Source organism: Rousettus aegyptiacus, unplaced genomic scaffold (assembly GCF_014176215.1).
Source record: "Rousettus aegyptiacus isolate mRouAeg1 unplaced genomic scaffold, mRouAeg1.p scaffold_m13_p_12, whole genome shotgun sequence".
Taxonomy (NCBI): Eukaryota; Metazoa; Chordata; class Mammalia; order Chiroptera; family Pteropodidae; genus Rousettus; species Rousettus aegyptiacus.
Genome location: NW_023416287.1, coordinates 53,551,229 through 53,567,598, shown reverse-complemented (window position 1 = coordinate 53,567,598; position 16,370 = coordinate 53,551,229). Strand labels below are relative to the sequence as shown.

At 43.8% G+C, this 16,370-nt stretch overlaps 1 protein-coding gene across 3 annotated transcripts in view; it reads left to right on the top strand.

Moving 5' to 3' along the window:
• The first annotated feature begins 356 nt into the window (after positions 1–356).
• EMILIN2 (elastin microfibril interfacer 2) overlaps positions 357–16,370 on the top strand; it is a 53,588-nt gene continuing 37,574 nt past the window's right edge. For 2 of the 3 annotated variants that reach the window (XM_016156939.2, XM_016156929.2), the window contains exons 1-2: positions 357–662; positions 1,153–1,275. In XM_016156939.2, the coding sequence (XP_016012425.2) occupies positions 529–662; positions 1,153–1,275 (257 nt within the window). In that variant the 5' untranslated portion in view covers positions 357–528. Of the gene's footprint in view, positions 663–1,152; positions 1,276–7,836; positions 8,241–16,370 lie in introns of those variants that run through there. The other variant, XM_036229881.1, reaches the window with a different exon arrangement.

Here is a 16,370-nt window from a genome sequence, read left to right as displayed (position 1 = left end):
CACCCTAGGAAGCCGGCACCCAGGCAGGACGTGAGGACCGAGACTCACCGACTGCGGCCACTTCCCGAGGGGCTGGGGGCGCGCCAGTTGGAAGGTGGGAGGCGGAGTTGCCCGGCTTCTGGGAAGAGACCAAAGGAAAGAGTAATTGGAAATTCTGTGACAGACCCTTCTCCCAAACCCTTTAGCCCTTTCACCCCGAACCCCCTGCCGAGAGGCAAAGGGACTGGAGACAGGAGACGTGGTGGAGGGAGAGTCACGTTTCGGAGAGGGAAGTGAAATAAAGAGGGCGGCACCCGGGGGGGACCTGTGCGTCATTGAGGGACCGAAGAGAAGCGAGGGCGCACGGGGTGGAAAAGGAGAAGTGGGAGCGAGAAGCGGGAGGGGGCGGCCGCGTAGCGCGGTGGGGCCCCGCGAAGCGCCCGAGTTTCCAGCCTTCTCCCGCCGCGCCCCGGCTGCCCGCAGCCTTGCGCTCTCGCCCCGACCCTCCGCGCTTTGGATTTCGCAGGCTGGGCGCCCGCCGCGCGCAGAATGTGGCCTCGGACAGGACTCCGGCCCCGCGCGCCCTGGCGCTGGGCGCTGGCGCTGCTGACCCTGGGTGGCGCGGGGCTGTGCCACGCCGGCCCGCAGCCCAGGCACCCCGCGAGGCCCGGATCCAAGAACAAGTAAGTGCGCGGCCCCCCTCCTAGCCCCGCGGATGGCGAGGCTCCTTCCCAGAGCCCCAGGCCCCCGCCTGCCCCTCCCGACCCGTCGCCAGGCCCTGAAGCTGAGCTCTCAGGGGCGACGAGCAGTAACCAGGGGTTCCCCTCGAGTTGCCTCGGGCAGCGCCTCCTCTCGGGTGGCTGTGCGCTCCGCGGTCGGAGCGGGGTGCCGCCCGGGCCGTGGGGCGCAGGGAGTGTCCCGCAGAGCAGAGCGATCAGAAAACTCCCAAGAATTACTGGAGTTCCTGGGACTTTGGGTGATTTTCTCTGTCTCTGGTCGGGAAAAAGTGCACTCCCCAAAGGCTCACCCGCGCACCCTTCGGAGGTCTGTTTCGTGGAGTTCCCGCCTCCGCAGGGACCACGACCTCCCTGACCTTGGCTCCGTCCGCTGCTGTATCCGCCTGTCCCCTTTCCCCCAACCTCATTGTTCTCCCTCTCTCTTTCTCCACCCCAGGAACTGGTGCGCGTACATCGTGAACAAAAATGTGAGCTGCTCTGTGCTGGAGGGAAGTGAGAGTTTTATTCAGGCTCAGTACAACTGTGCCTGGAACCAGATGCCCTGCCCGTCAGCGCTGGTGTAAGTTCTGGAGCCGAGGAGCGGGCGGGGCGCGCCGCGGCCCGGACGGCGGGGGTGGGGTGGGGGCGCTGGGCTCCAGCCAGTCGGTAAATCTCTTCCAGAGCGGGAGAAAACTCCGCAGCTGAGAAGTTTGAGCTCTTAGCGGGGTCCCGGGCACGCCGGGGTATTTAAGAAGCAGAGTCGCCCTAAGTTGAAGATGCGCACGACTTGCGAGTTTGTGATCACCAGGGCACAGGAGGGGGTGAACAAAGCCCCCACCCTCACTTCTTTTTTTTTTTTTTTTCAATTTTATTACTAACATAAGGCAGCTGGACCTAATTAGATCCATATTGTGTGTACTGGGGCACATAGATTCCAAGATGTATACAGCTAAAAATGTTTAAATGTAGGGTTAGCTGACTGTCCTAAAACAGACGAGTTTTGTCCAGATGTCCCCATAAAACAGACCTCTTCCAGTGTTGTAGATCTCTAAAGCCCCCGGAATAACTTGCTTAGGAGTGTGTCGTCTTGTTTTTTTCAAGTTAAATTTCGGGATTGGCAAAGCAGTTGTCAAGAGAAAATTGTTCTTAAAGACAAGGGGAAGAATTAATCATCTTTTTGCTTATAAAGATTTCACCATCTTAAAAAAAAAAAAGAGGAAGGGATGCAATAGAGTTCAGATTTCATTAAATGCATTTCACTCATTCAATTGTCATCCGGGAGGTCTTTGTGTTTTCGCGTAAGTCAGATATCAGAGGATGTGCCATGTGAACAAATGGCTGTTGGGGAACACATGTGATGGTTGAAATTAATTGTTTTCCCCTAAGAATAAGTTGTTTGTCTTAGAGCACAGTTGTCATTACAGCAAAGAATAATAGCCAGTAGGCGGATCTGTCTTTGGCAAAGCAAAGGGACAGACTGAAACTTGTACTCCAGGAAACCTCATTCCAGAAGGTAGTTAGATGAGCCTTCAGGCATGTGAGGTGCAAGTGGCCCCTAAATCACACACCCCCTCCCACGAGCTGCTGTGGGAACTTAAAACACGAAAGGGGTAATTCCTATTAGGCCAGCAACTTAGGAGAGATCCCCACTTTTTAATACACAGAGAAGAAGCCTGAAGTGGGATCTCTGGCTGTCACACTGCGTTGCGCAGAGTGTCAGAGGTGTGCGGAAGTCATACAGCCTGCATCTCTAGTCCGTAAGATGCAGACCTCAGAATCTACGGCCAGCAGTGAGTGCAACAAGAACCAAGAGTTTTACATTGTCGTAGAGACATGTAAGTTCTCAATACAGTTTGAATGGATTTCTTCAAAATTAGAATTGTCAGTCAGGAATATTTCATTTGTTTTACACAAGAACAGCATTTTGTGGTTTGCTATACTCTTAAGGCTCACTTGTGACAACTCAGAAATAAATTTTTATTTAGGGAGGTAATGCTTTTCATTTAAAAGATTTAATTTTTTTTCTGATATTATTTTAGTGCTTAAAAAATCAAATGACTATTTAATTGTTGTATTTGACCAAAACTCAATGAAACTAATCTTCAATGGGAAACGAACCATCTTCAGATCAGCAGGTTAATGAAAGGCAGTTGGAGCGTATCTTTGCCACCCAATGGGAAGGACAACAAACACTGCTATTAAAAAAAATGACAGATGTTTCTGTTGTTTTATTAAACAAAACCAAAATAAGCGACCTCCATATTTTTTTAGTAATAACTATGTAAATAATTCAAGTGTGTTTTTACATTTTAAGTACTGCACTGTAAGTGTGAAATTCAAAAGATAAAAAGATTGTTTTAGCTGATCAAGCTGAAAATCTTGAAGTTGACTTAAGCAGCTAATTTAGTTCTTGACCTTTTTCTTTCTGTTTCTTTAGTGTTTGCTAAATTTTGAGGATTAGTGGATGAATGAAGGCAAAGGGAAAAAATATTTCTTTTACACTTAAAGAGGAATGACTTAATTAACATGGAATTTCCCAGGTGTTTCTGATGCGTTGTGTCCAGAAGTGTGAGTAACTTCTCTCAATTCATAGGTACTGTCAGGTGTGATCTTCATTATTTAATCCTTAAAACCTGAGACCTGTGGAAATGAAGGTTCTTTGGAACCTTATCCTACAGTGGCCGAGGGCTACTTTCTGAGTGGTGTTAGGAGTATAGACAGACCATATTTGCTGGGTTGCAAAGGTGCTGCGTTTTTCACAAATTGAAGACAAGACCCTCTCCCAGCAAAAAGGTTACTACTTTATTGTAATATCGCCTTATTGTGGTGGTCTGGAATTGACCTCGAAGTATCTCTGAGGTATGCCTCTATAGCAGTGGTCCCCACCCTCTTTGGCACCAGGGACCAGTGTTCCTATGAGAATCTAATGTTCGATGATCTGAGGTGGAGCTGAGGCAGTGATGCCAGCGCTGGAAAGTGGCTGCAGATACAGATCCTTTTTCCGCCACTGTGCTCCTGGTTCCTAGCAGGCCACAGAACTGTACAGTCTTCAGTCTGGGGTTGGGGAACCCTGCCGTATAGGCCTAGTGTTCGGCTGAGATGCTGGAGCTAGAAAGGCAGTTTAGTAGCTACTGATGGTTGAGTGTTTAGGAATGGCCGGTGTCAGCCAAAGAGGCCTTAATAGAGTTGTAGCAGAGCTGGGCTACTGTGGTGTGGAGGGAAAGGAGGAAGAGAAGCCAGGCCAGGGGACAGAGCAAAGGCAAGATTTTCAGAGACCCCGGAAGGTGAAGCCCAGGAGGCCGAGGGATCCAGAAAGGCCAGATGAGTTAGCCAGCAAAAAGATCTGCTTATGTGGAAAGTAGCAGTGGGGTACAGGCATGTTGTAGCTCATGTGAGATTAAGGGAATGGGTTGTGAGGAAGCCAGTGACTCAAGAATCAAATGTGTTTCAAAGGCTTTGGTGGGAAAAGGGAGTTGATAATAGCCAAGCAGGTGAAGAAGTAGTTTGAGAGAGAGAACTCTGCATGTTTTAGGAGAGAAGTGAAGAAGCCAAAGGGAGAGACTGAGTATATTAAAACTGAGGTGGGCATCAGCTAGGAAACAAGGGGTTGGAGGGGAAGTCCACACAAACCATAGGAACACATCTGTGCCTAGCCTGGTCATCGGGTGCTAAGCCTCCATGGGCATTTCTGGAAAGTTTAGACAATGTTTGTTTGCATATATGAAGAGCCTTAGATTACAGATTGTGGATTTGGGTATCAATATGTGAAACTAGGAGCAGAGAGGGTTTTTATATGGTGTGTGGGCATTTTGAACAATCATTTTTCTGAAATTTAAAGAACTTTCTGAGTGTCGGGCATTGTGTTAGGACTTTTTATTCTATATATTAGTTTTTAATTCTTGTGACAATCCTTCAAGATGAATACCATTGTCTCCATTTTACCAATGAGGAAATGGACATGAGATATTCTCTGACTTCTTTGTGGTCACGTAATGGTAAGTGGCTAAGCAGCCTCCACACATAAGGCTGTTGGCCTTTGTGGTCTGGCCTCTGTCCCTATAGCAATGGAGAAATGTGTTTTAGTGTGTGCCTTCAATAGATTGCATGGTACTCAGCTATAAAGAACATTGACACCTTTCATGGAAGGCAATTTCCATATAAAAGTGACCGAGAACTGTTTGTCCATGTGTGTGCATGTATGCACACGTGCTTGGATTTCTTAACTGAGTCCTTTGCTGCAATGCACTGCATCATTTTTCACACTGTCCACTATGCTATAGAGGTTTTATTATTTTAATAAAACACTGGCAGATTTGATTTGATTTGATTTTTCTGGGTTGTTAGGACAGTTGTTTAAAGGGAATATTAGTAAGGCCAGTGCTGTGGAGTATAACCGAATGAGCCAATAAGTTTGGCCACTTCAGGACATTCACACATATATCCCTGAGCTCAGGTACCACCCTGAGACTTGTCACAAGGGGATAGTGTCAAAACCGTGCTCCTAGAAAAACAACTCTAAGCCCATGCCTTTGAATTAGTAATGCCATTCTTGTGTGTAAGAATTATTAATTTTCCCTGAAGATTTTCTGTCACTTTGGAATTTCGAGATCTGTCAGTCTCTCTCCCTCTTTCGTGCTTGGCACTAGATGTGAGGTGGGGTCTGGGTTCCGGAGAGTTGCTGTAACAGAAACTGATTTGCCTTCCCTCAGCTAATCCTAAGGGTGGCTGAGAGGACCTGAGGAGGAAGAGGAGTTACCAGGTGGAAGTGTGTAGGGAGGGAGCAGCTGCAGTGGACTACAGTGGCACAGAGTTGGAGGATGGTAGTGATTTATTATTTACTCCTAATTAGTCTACGTATTTTTTTCCCCTCTGAGGTCGCTGTTTTACTTTATGCTTTCATAATAAGAAAGCCAAAAGTCTTAAAATTTCATTGCATTGAGGAGTTCTTCTGATTAATCATAAAACGCACTGGCAGTTCGGCGCGTTCGGCAGACTTTCACTGTCACACAGCCGCCCAGGCAGCACTGGGACGGTCCTGGCGCGTCCACACCCGAGTCTGCAATCTCAGGAGCAGCACATAAGCGTGGAGAGGGTCTGTCTTGGACAAGAGCTGGTTTGGGGGACACATTTTGGGAATGTGAGCAGCTTAGAATTCTTCCTATGGGCTTTGGGCAGGATGGCCTTAATACAGTATTCAGTATCCAGGGCCTGACTTGGGGAGAATATCTCCCTGGAATGCATAGTTGTTTGTAACTTGATGAGCGGCCTTGCATTCATTGCCTTCCATCTTTACAGCAATGCTTGGAGTTGTTAACCCCACTTTACAGGAGGGCACATAGTTACGAAGTAGCAGAGCCTAGATCTAAATCCGGTTATTATTTCCAAGACTTAGGCTCTTCCCACTCCATTCCCCCATAGCCCCTTGCTGTCTAAACCCATGCTCTGGGATGAGGACCCTGAAGGAGAGAGGGAGGGATGGAGGGAGGGAGGGGGAGGGTGTGTGTGTGTTGCCTGCCTCAGCGCGCTGTGATGCTGGCACCTCTGGTGGGAAGGGAGGAGATGAGGGCATGAGGCTTCCTAGAGCCCCTCTATGAAGGTTGGTGGTGTTTGGGTATACCAGTGGTAGAAACAGCGACATCTTTCTCATTCTTGGACTAGGCATTGTTTTCTTTCATGCATCATTCATGCTTCATGGCAGTAATTCCAGGTAGTTACATAACCTCCCACTCAGCTCGTGGTGGTCCAGGTGACTGTTGTTGGTATTGGAGGCGTTTGGGAGCGTCCTGTGTGTGGAGCAGCTGCCTTGCTGGTGCCTTGTGGGATCTGAGGATCCCAGATGTAAGGTAGCATTATTCCCTATATTTGTTTCCATCCCAGCTCAGGGCTGAGGCTCTGCAGTCTGGAGCTCCCTGCTCTCTGACACCGAAACTGAGTCAGGCTTCTCAGCATGCACCCAGCCCTACCTACCCCACCCCCTTCTTGGGTGTGCTGCATCTCAGCTGAATTTTTCCTATTAGAACTTAAAAAAACTCATCCATTGAGGGAAGGATCTGGATGGGGCCAACGGGAGGAGCCTGTGCTGCTGCGATAAGACAAACTAAGAATTTGCAAATTTGCAGCAGGTGTGAGCCCTAAGTGCTGAGTTTCCAGAACTCCTGTAATCCTCAGATTCTAAGGGGAGCAGATGGTCATTCAGCTGGAAGAAAAATTGTCGATTAGGGAGCAATCTCAGCCAGGAAAACCTTTTTCTTTTGTTTCTTCTTCAAACAAACAAACAAACAAACAAAAACACTTAATACTGGGGGGGGGGGGGGGCGGAAATAAAGGCTTACATCTTCTAGAGCCAATTCTACATTTTCTGCATCTCCAGGAACAAAATTCCATTTAATTGAAAACATGCCTCTTGTGTGTGTAGATTTGGGGGATTTTTTTTCCCTTTCAACTTTTATACAAACATCTTCTGATTAATTGGCTCCTATGATCCTTGCTCCTTGGCAGTGAAGGAAACGTGCATCAATGTGAGCTAGCGTGGGAGAACACTTGCAAACACGTGTGTGGAGGCATCAGCCCCCAAGAGCCTCCTGCCGCCACTGGTGTGTTTCCTGTGTTTTGTCAGCTTCCCTAGGCTCTCAGACCTTCCAAGCTTGTTCATTCAGTTGCTCCCCTCCCTAGGTTCCCAGTAGATAAGAAAGTATGTCGTAGAGCCTTTTGGCATTTCCAGAACGCTTCCACAATAGTTTATTTTTTATTTTTTTCTCATCACAAGCTCAGCCAGAAGATTAGGTAGGATAGAGAAGGGTCTCGGAAAAAGAACTTTATGCTTATGAGCTACATTTACTCCCTTTCTTATCTTTAAGAAAAAATTAATGAGATTCAATAGAGATTATGACCTTAAGAAACAGTTTGCTTCTTGTTAAGCCCGTTTTAGTCTTATTGATTAGTCTTCCTCCGCTGTTCTATTCTACCAGGTAGGCACTTGGCAAATGAACTAACACTCCGAGGTAGGTGGAAAAGGCGAGGTGAATGGGCCAGGCAGCCCCTGAGGTAGCCCCACCCAGGTTGGCTGTTGTGGCCAATGTGTTCTGGAAGAGGAGATAGAAAACTTGGCTTCTGGCCTGAGCCCTACATCCCCTCCGCCTCCGGCGCTGTGTAACCGCGTTAAGTCCCGAGGCCTCTCTGACCCACGGTTCCCTCATCTCTGCATTCCTGGATAGAGGACACAGCTGAGAGAACTTTGAAAAAGCGCCCTGTCGTCGTGTGAGGGGCATTCAGCAGGAATGGCTACCGAACACTCCCGTCCTCATTGCTCATTTGGAGCGTTGTTGCCTGTAGGGTGGTCTGATCTTTCAGGGCTTTGAGTGGGAAATGTATGCTTCCTGACATGTTAGAGACAGAGTGGAGTGCTAAAGAATGAAATAAATTCAGCGAACTGCGATAATAATTAAGAAGATGTAATGACTAAAATCGACTTTTAAACACGAATTAAAACTTTCAGAAACTGCTTCGGAAGCAGAGTCAGCAGTAGAGCTTCGTCAGGGAACGTAGGTAAGTGATTGCTGCGGCCTCGAGGTCCAGGCTGCAGTAGTCACCTGGCCGTGGGCGCTGACTGCTGGTTCTGCAGGTGTTGAGAGCCCGCGGTGTGTCAACAAAGAGAAGTGAGCCGATGCTCGATGCTCTCGGTTGCTGTGAGTGGTGGTGGTGAACTCTGCGGATCCCAGGCCATCTTTCACCCAGAAACGAATATGCTGCTTTAATTCTTTACTTTTAGGAGAAAAAAAGTCCTCTTCCTCATGTTGGTAATATTAAAATGTTACTAATGTTTCTTAGTATGAATAGTGCGGTAGGCAGTGTGTGCCACGGTTACAGTGCTCTACATACTGCTTTTTAAAATCTCAAACTGACAGACTACCAGTGTTCAGATTACATGCAGACTGTCTCCCAAGTGTTTGATTTATTATTAGTTATAGTACTTTTTTACTACTCAGAATTACCTGCTTCTGTTCTTAGCGAAGCAGTTTTTTGGAACTTAAAAGTAGCAATGGAACCACTTGACAAAATGATGCAACTGTGACTTCTCCTTATGAAGGATGATTTTCCTGGGAGGATCAAGAGAAGAACGTAGTAGTTTTAAACGTGGTAGTAGTTCACATTGATTAAAGTGAAAGTCACCAATGACTTTTTTCTTTCCTTCTTGTTTTAAAGTGGTAATGGTGCTGGGAGAAAAAAACATGGGGAGGGTTCAAACTAACCAAATTCCTAGTTTGAAAATACTGAAGAAGCAAACTTTTCTGGATATGTTGGGGCCCAGCTGCTATTTTTACTTTTTTCCACCTAAGAAAATATTAGAAGATTAGAGAATATGCCTAGAAGTTATTCTTTGCAATGTTAGCCTTTCAGGAGAATATATTCTACTGTGCATTTGGTTAAAAGAAATTTGGTTAAGAGACCAATGGTTTAGGTGGAGCCTTCTCACACTGGTCATTTAGATGAGAGGAAATTTGCTATGAAGTTTCTCACCTTTTTCCTAACTTTTCCGAACAGTGTCTGCTGAATGGGCCTAATTCAGTGATCTTTTATAGAGATTAGCTCACAGTCCATTCTAAAACAAGGTTCTAGAGGTTTCCCTCTTGCTTCAAGTTGTTTCCAACATCTCAACAGAAATGCTGTTAAAGGATCTTGAGATACTGGCCTAAAATTTTTCTAAACTTTTGTGGTGAAAATGCTACTTGTTTTTCTGCTAACTGAGGCTTTTCCATAAATCTTGAAAATGGAGCCCAAAAGCTGTGGCAGTGATTGCGACAGAACTCAGGGTGGGGTGAGTTTTGCAATCTAGTCCTTCACCGGGAGATCTTTTCACCATTAAAATGTTTCTCTGGCTCCGTTGCTTTCAACACAAGAGAGCTCTGACATTCTGGTGGAATGAGTGCCTCGGGCAGGGAGACATAGGAAAGTTTCTTCTGAGTATTGTGAGCATTCCAGAATTTCGAATCTGGCCTGCCGTCCTGACAGTGTTCAGGCCTGGGTTGTGTGTCAGGTGGCCTGTATCTTCAATAACTTTCAACTGGGGCAGCAACTTTACATGCCAGTCAGGGCCTTGGTGTGGTAGTGGTAAGTGATGCCCTTTTCCCATCCCAACATGTCACGTCATCTGCTGGCCATTCTCAAAATAACTGGTAGTCATTCTGTTTTATCATTTTAAAAAACAACTAGAAGAATATAGTACAGATCTCTGTCCACCGATGGTATGGAAGGGAAAGCAGAAATACTATTAGCGGCTCATTTTCTGAGCCTAATATCACGGCATCCTCTAAACATTTTTTGTCAGAAGTGTCACGGGGAAAATAATCCATGAGAAGACTGTCAGATTTTCAAAATGCTAATTTATGTCGTTGATATTTTGTGTTACTTTACACAAAATGGCAGTTTGAAGGTGGTTATTTAAAAAAAAATTCCATTCTGACTATCTTCCTTCATCATTGATCCATACCTTTAAAAGTACAAAAATAAATATAGGTCTGAATTCCCAAGAGAAAAAATAATTGATCGTGTGTCTAAAGAGTAATATGATAATTTTTTAAAAAACCCTTTAGTTAAATCCTCAGTTTGAAACTGAAAAAAACTATGTGATGCTGGTTTTGCGTAACTGAGATATATTATTGGATAGTGAAGACAAGACTTTCTAGCACTCTGCTTTCACAGTCCTAATGCAGAAATATATAGTTGGTTTTTTAAAAAAACAGCTTTATGGAGATGTAATTTATATAAACTATATATTTTAGTTGTGTAATGTAATATTTTGACATGTATATATAGAGCCATGAAACCAACACCACAATCAGGATATTGAACATTCCATCACTCAGAAGTTTCCTCATACTTTTCTTTATGATCCTTCCCTCTAGTTTTTCCCCACACACCTTGCCTCAGGCTGATCTACTTTTCATCTTTGTAGATGAGTTTTCAGTGTCTAGAGTTTTATGGAAACCAAGTCATACAGTATGTACTCTTCTATGTTAAACTTTTTTCATTCAGCATAATGGTTTTGAGACACATCCATTTTGTACTATGTATCGATAGTTAATTACTTTTTATTGTTGACTAGTATTCCTTTGTATGCATAAACCACTATTTGTATATAGTAGTTATTTTGTAGCTGAGGACTTACTTATAGTGAAATACAGTGTAGAAAATCATTTATATTGATAGTAAGTTTACCTCTCTGATTTTTCTGAAGACCAATAGAGATGGTAAATACATAACATGTTGAATACTAAATAAAACTACTATGGAGTAAAAACAATTTTTTTTCACATTTATAACCCTGGAAAATGTTAGATTAAGGCTACATAATTAGCATAAACCATTTTGAATTGGCGGAAAACTCATTATTTGAAGGCTATTGGTTACTCAGTTTCATTAAACAAATATTTTTGTGCACAGCCTGTGTCTGGCCCAGGACTAGGCCCCATGGAGACACAGCAAGGAACCCGACCTCTCTTTTGCCCTCCAAAAGTTCATGTACAGTAGGTAAAATGAGACAAACAGAAATCATTACAAATAAAAGGTGGAAATGAGAATTGCAATAAGAGAAGTACAAATAGCAGATGGTATTCAGAGGTAGAAGAAAGTGTTTCCAGCCAGGAGGAATGTGAGAACTTGTTTGTGGGTGGTGAAATCTTAGAAGGGCTTTGAAGGAAGATTTTAGTTAAATATATGCAGATGTAAGAGAACCCCAGCATAAGCCAAGAAAGAGCATGAGGAAGGGCCTAGAGGTGGGACATCACGGAAGAGTAAATCGAGGTGTCGATATGGCTGCTTTCTTCTGAGGGCTGTGAGGGAAAGTTCTGTTCCATGCCTCTCCCCTTGGCATGTAGATGGCTGTCTCCACGTCTTCTATGTGCTTCCCTGTCCAAGCTTCCTCTTTATCTTAGGATACCAGTCATACTGGATTAGAGCCCATCCCAATGATCTCATTTTAACTTGATTGCTTCTGTAAGACCCTATCTCCAAACAGGGTCACATTTTGATGTACTGGGGATAAGGACTCCAAAATATCTATGCGAGAAGAGATGCAGTTCAACCCATAATGACCAAGGTTGAGAGTTTGGGCTTTATCATTTAGGCAAAGGGGAGTCATGGAAGGTTTCTGACCTGGGGCACCATCAGAGGTATGCTTTCAGGTGTTCATCTGGCAATGTGTACAAAATAGGTTTGCAAGAGGAGAGAATGGGGTGGGCCCGAAGTGGGTAAAAGGGGCCTCGTCGGGAGACTGACCACAGTCCATGCCAGACCTGAGTAGGTGTGATGGGAGAAGCAGACCAGGCTGCGGAGAAGGTGAAAAGCAGCAACCCATTTTGAATGGCCAGGTAACTGTTTCTGAGCTTCACGTACCACAGCACTGTACAGGTTCTGAGGATATGTGGAGATCTGTCACAGAGATCTTTGTGGTCTGTTGTCAAGAGTAAAAAGGACCATGCAGTTTGAAGGGAGGCAAATTAGTTCATGGACTGTCATTTGGGTAGTATAGCAGGATTGCTTTTATCCATGGGACCATCAGGATCTCATTATTCAGCACCTTCAGTGATCAGAAACCAACTATAAGCCAACCATAATCTTTCATATGGGCAATTGAGTCCATTATTATAGAAGGAACACATATTTTTAGTCTTAATGGAAATTTTTGCCATGTATATACACTGTTTATAAGTTTCATTTATATAAAGTTTTATATTTTCACAGTTTTCACAGCTTTGTCTAATTTTGTTCCTTCAGTCTTTGGGTGGTAGAAGAGGGGCAAATGTTATAAATTCAATTTTTTTTTTTTTTTTTTTTTTTTTTAGGAAACAGGATTAGAGAAGTTTTGGGGTCTTATCTGATAAAGTTGGTCCTTGGCTAAGTTGGGCCTAGAATGGTCACTGTTGTAGTGGACTAAGAATTGGATGTTATGCTCCACACAGTCTCCATATAAGCATGACCATTTCCTATGGGAAACTATTGGCTCAAGGAAAGCCATAGTGTGGTGCCTGGGTACCACCTGGTCAGTACCCAAAGGATGTTTGCTGAATGAATGAAAAAAAGAGAGAGCAAGTGAGTTGTTTATTTTTCTATTGAGGCTTTTTTTTTTTTAATTATTTTTTAAAGAACAGTTTAAGGTTCACAGCAAATTTGAGGGGAAGGTGTAGAGATTTCCTACATACTCCCTGCCTCCACACATGCACAGCCTCCCCCATTAACAATTTCCCCATCCAGAGTGATGCATTTGTTACAACTGATGAACCTACACTGACACATTATAATCGCCCCAAATCCATAGTTTACATTACGATTCACTTTTGGGAGAGCATGTGTGTTTAACTTGTCATTCTTCCTATTGTTAAGAATCATGTGCTGAGTTCAGTTTTCAGTCATGGAGACCATAAGTTTGAACAACTGTCCATGGTTTATGTTTTTAAAATGGAAATTGTGACATACATATGTAGTCTTTGAAAAAATGGTTAATACTAAATGAAAATGAAGTGGCTTGCAGCTAAAAGAGGGATTTGGTATATGGTGGATTCCAGTTGAAGCAACCGAAGTAATGATGTAAATTGTAATTTAGATTCCTGAACTAACTATCTCAGTGTAACCTTTAAACCTTTTTTTTTTTTTTTTTTTGCCAAATTAAGTGTACATTGACTCTCTATGATGTGAGACAGCTTCATTTTGTGAAGGTTCAAGTGACATAACTGTAAAGAATGGTTTAGTGTTTTTGGGAGGACACAGTGACCAAAAATAGAATTGCATTTTGAGAAAGTTAAATACTAAAAATTTAGGGAATTATTTTAAAGATTAGTTTTGTGGCTTCTTCGAAAATACCATGCTTGCTTATGTATTTTATTTGGAAAAACTGAAGACAATTTTAGTGAAGTCTTTGAGTAGTGGGCCAGTTTACTCCCCAGTTTGTTACGAGGTTGGGAACCACTACTTACACCACAGATTTGATTGTTTTATTTATTTAAATAAAATAACAAAATAATGCAACCTATGTAATTTTTCTTTAAAAAAATAAGCATGATTTTAAAGAAATGGAAAGCAAGCTGTATATATTTTCAACTTGTTAATAGATGTCGGTTTGGCCTCTCTTCATATCAAAGTCTATATATTTGTCTCCATCCCTTCCAATTACCCAATTTAGTAATGAGTTTGTCCTTTACTCAAGAGAAAGCAATCCATGAGTCAGGGGAGTTAGTACAGGGCCTCACAGGAGCGGAGCATGCTGACCTTAAACAGATAGTCAGATATTTCTCCTGCAAAATGGGTTTATTCTGGAACAACAAGAATTACAATTCGGGACACGTGGTATAAAGGTGAACCACCTCAGAATCAGAGAATCAGAGGAGAGGAACACTCTTTTAGGGACTTTGGAGAGGCTATTGCAAACAAAGAGTCCATGGGAGGAAACTGAGTTTGAATTACAGTGACTTCTCGTTGGCTGAATTACGGTGGTCTCCCATTAGCTGAGCCGTTATGGGGCAGGAGGACTCTCTTCTTCCTCCTGCTGCAGTAGTAAAGTAATATCATTTCCTGTTAGAGATGCAAGGTACATCTCTTCCTGTGGGGTCAGTTGTGTCCATCAGGTGACACATGTGAGTTTTCTAGCCTCCCAACTCTATTTAAAATGAGGTTTCTGTTTATTTTCATAGGCAGGAGTGAGTTTTACAGAGCATTAGAAGAGGCAGTGCAGAAACGACATGATTGGCTGGGGTTCCATATCTGACCTCATTTAGAAAATCAAGGAACAAGGTAATACATATAGAGCTTAGAGTCGGTTTGGTATTTGGGAATTGGCTGACTGGATATATGGTGTTTCTGGTCAAGCGGAGCTTTCTCAAGACATGCAAGTTTGATTTGCTGATGTGATACCTCTGGCGGCAGCAGCTTCTTCTTGGGCCTAGACATTTCTTCTAACTACTCTCAATTTACAGGAACTATGGACCCCCACAAGCTTTCCTCTAGTCTGGGAAAATTCCTAAGGCATACTCTCCCATAGCCCCTTTATACCTAGGTACCGTGGGGTTGACCAAGGTAAAGAATACCTCCAAGTTCCCTAAGAATAATCCAGCCCACAAGCTTGCATCAGCAGTGAGGACTGTACTGAAGACTGTGGCAACATGGATGGCTTTAAGGACATTGCAGATATCACTAACCTTAAAAGTCCATTGGGTACCCCAAGTCTTCTTAAAGTTCCTCCTCATCTCCCATCCCCACTCAATGGCCTACTCCTCCATTACCCACTCCCCAATTAAAAGCAAATAAGTAAACAACTTCATTTTGTCTTCCTAAATAGCTCTCTCCCCCATTCTTACTTGTGTGAACCTTAAGGCTGTGGGTTAGGTTGGGGTGGGGTGTGGCAGCATCTTCCAAAGTAAAACCACTCTCCTCCTAAGTAGAGTGCAGGTGACTGAGATGTGTCCACCTCACTGTGTTAAATGTGGATTTAAAAAACAAAGTAATATTGGGTGAGCATGGATAACTGAGGAACAGGCAACTATGCTGCAACATTTCGGTCCTTTTCCCCACACTGAGGTAATAAATTAGAAAAGAAATACAAGTGTATCTTTGTTTTCAAGTCCCAGATTATTTTTGTTAACTGAGGGTGAATTGACCTGAAGGAAGAAAATGTTTTTATATCTGCAAAGAAACTCACACTGTCTCTGGGTCATCTAAGCTTCTAAGTGACTTTCAGCAAGTTACAGGTGTGGTCTGTGTAAGAGCTTGCCAACTTCCATTGTCTTTGCCCAAAAGTCTGAAATAAATACAGATGGGATGTCATAGCCAATTCTCTTTTAGCATCAGAGAGCAATATTGAAAACACTGGACGGGCTGCTGCAGGTTGAAGAGTGGCTGGAGGATGTGGAGTTGAGGAAGAGGAGAAAGCCAAGAGTGATTGACATCCTTACGAGGGAGATGTGGTTGTTGCAAATCAAGTCAAGAGAAACACAGGAAAAAAAGATTTTGAAATTATTGTGACTTTATAGGAGAATTTGAGGAAATAATTTTTCCTCTTAAAAAAAAAGAGGAAATAATCAAAATAGAGTTATTCAGTAGCTCTGAAAGGAAAGATTTGGATCCCCAAACTACGGAAAATCATATTTGTGGTGAGCATCATGTGAAAGGCTGAGGCCAGCAGACGTTCTCATGGCCTACACTTTGGGAGCGCTGAGCATGAGTCCATGGGGAGTGAAGGGAGTGGAGCCTTCTGTGACTCTGACTCCAGGAATGAGGCGGCAAACATGGTGTAAGTTTGAGGAATGGAATAGTATAGAATTTATTTGGGGGAAATAGCCTGCATCAGCGATGGCCTTTCCCAAAAGAATTCTTTGAGGGAATGCGATTCTTCATTAATCATGGATTTTTCAGCCCTGCAGAAAGCCCTCGCAGTTAGCTGGGGCCCTGGGGGACACCCCACACCTCGGGCCCTCCCCCCACTGCCACGGCACAGGCTTGAGTTTTATAATGTATCTCACAAAGGAAGGCCGTTAAATCTTAAGAATGTGGACTCATTGGAACTCATGCATAAGCTGTATTTCATGATCCGGACATGCCCTGCACTTGGAGATGATGTCATTTTTAGCAATGCAAGTTTGTCAGAAGGAGGATACTGACTGCTCTTACAATAAATCTAAGTGACAGCTT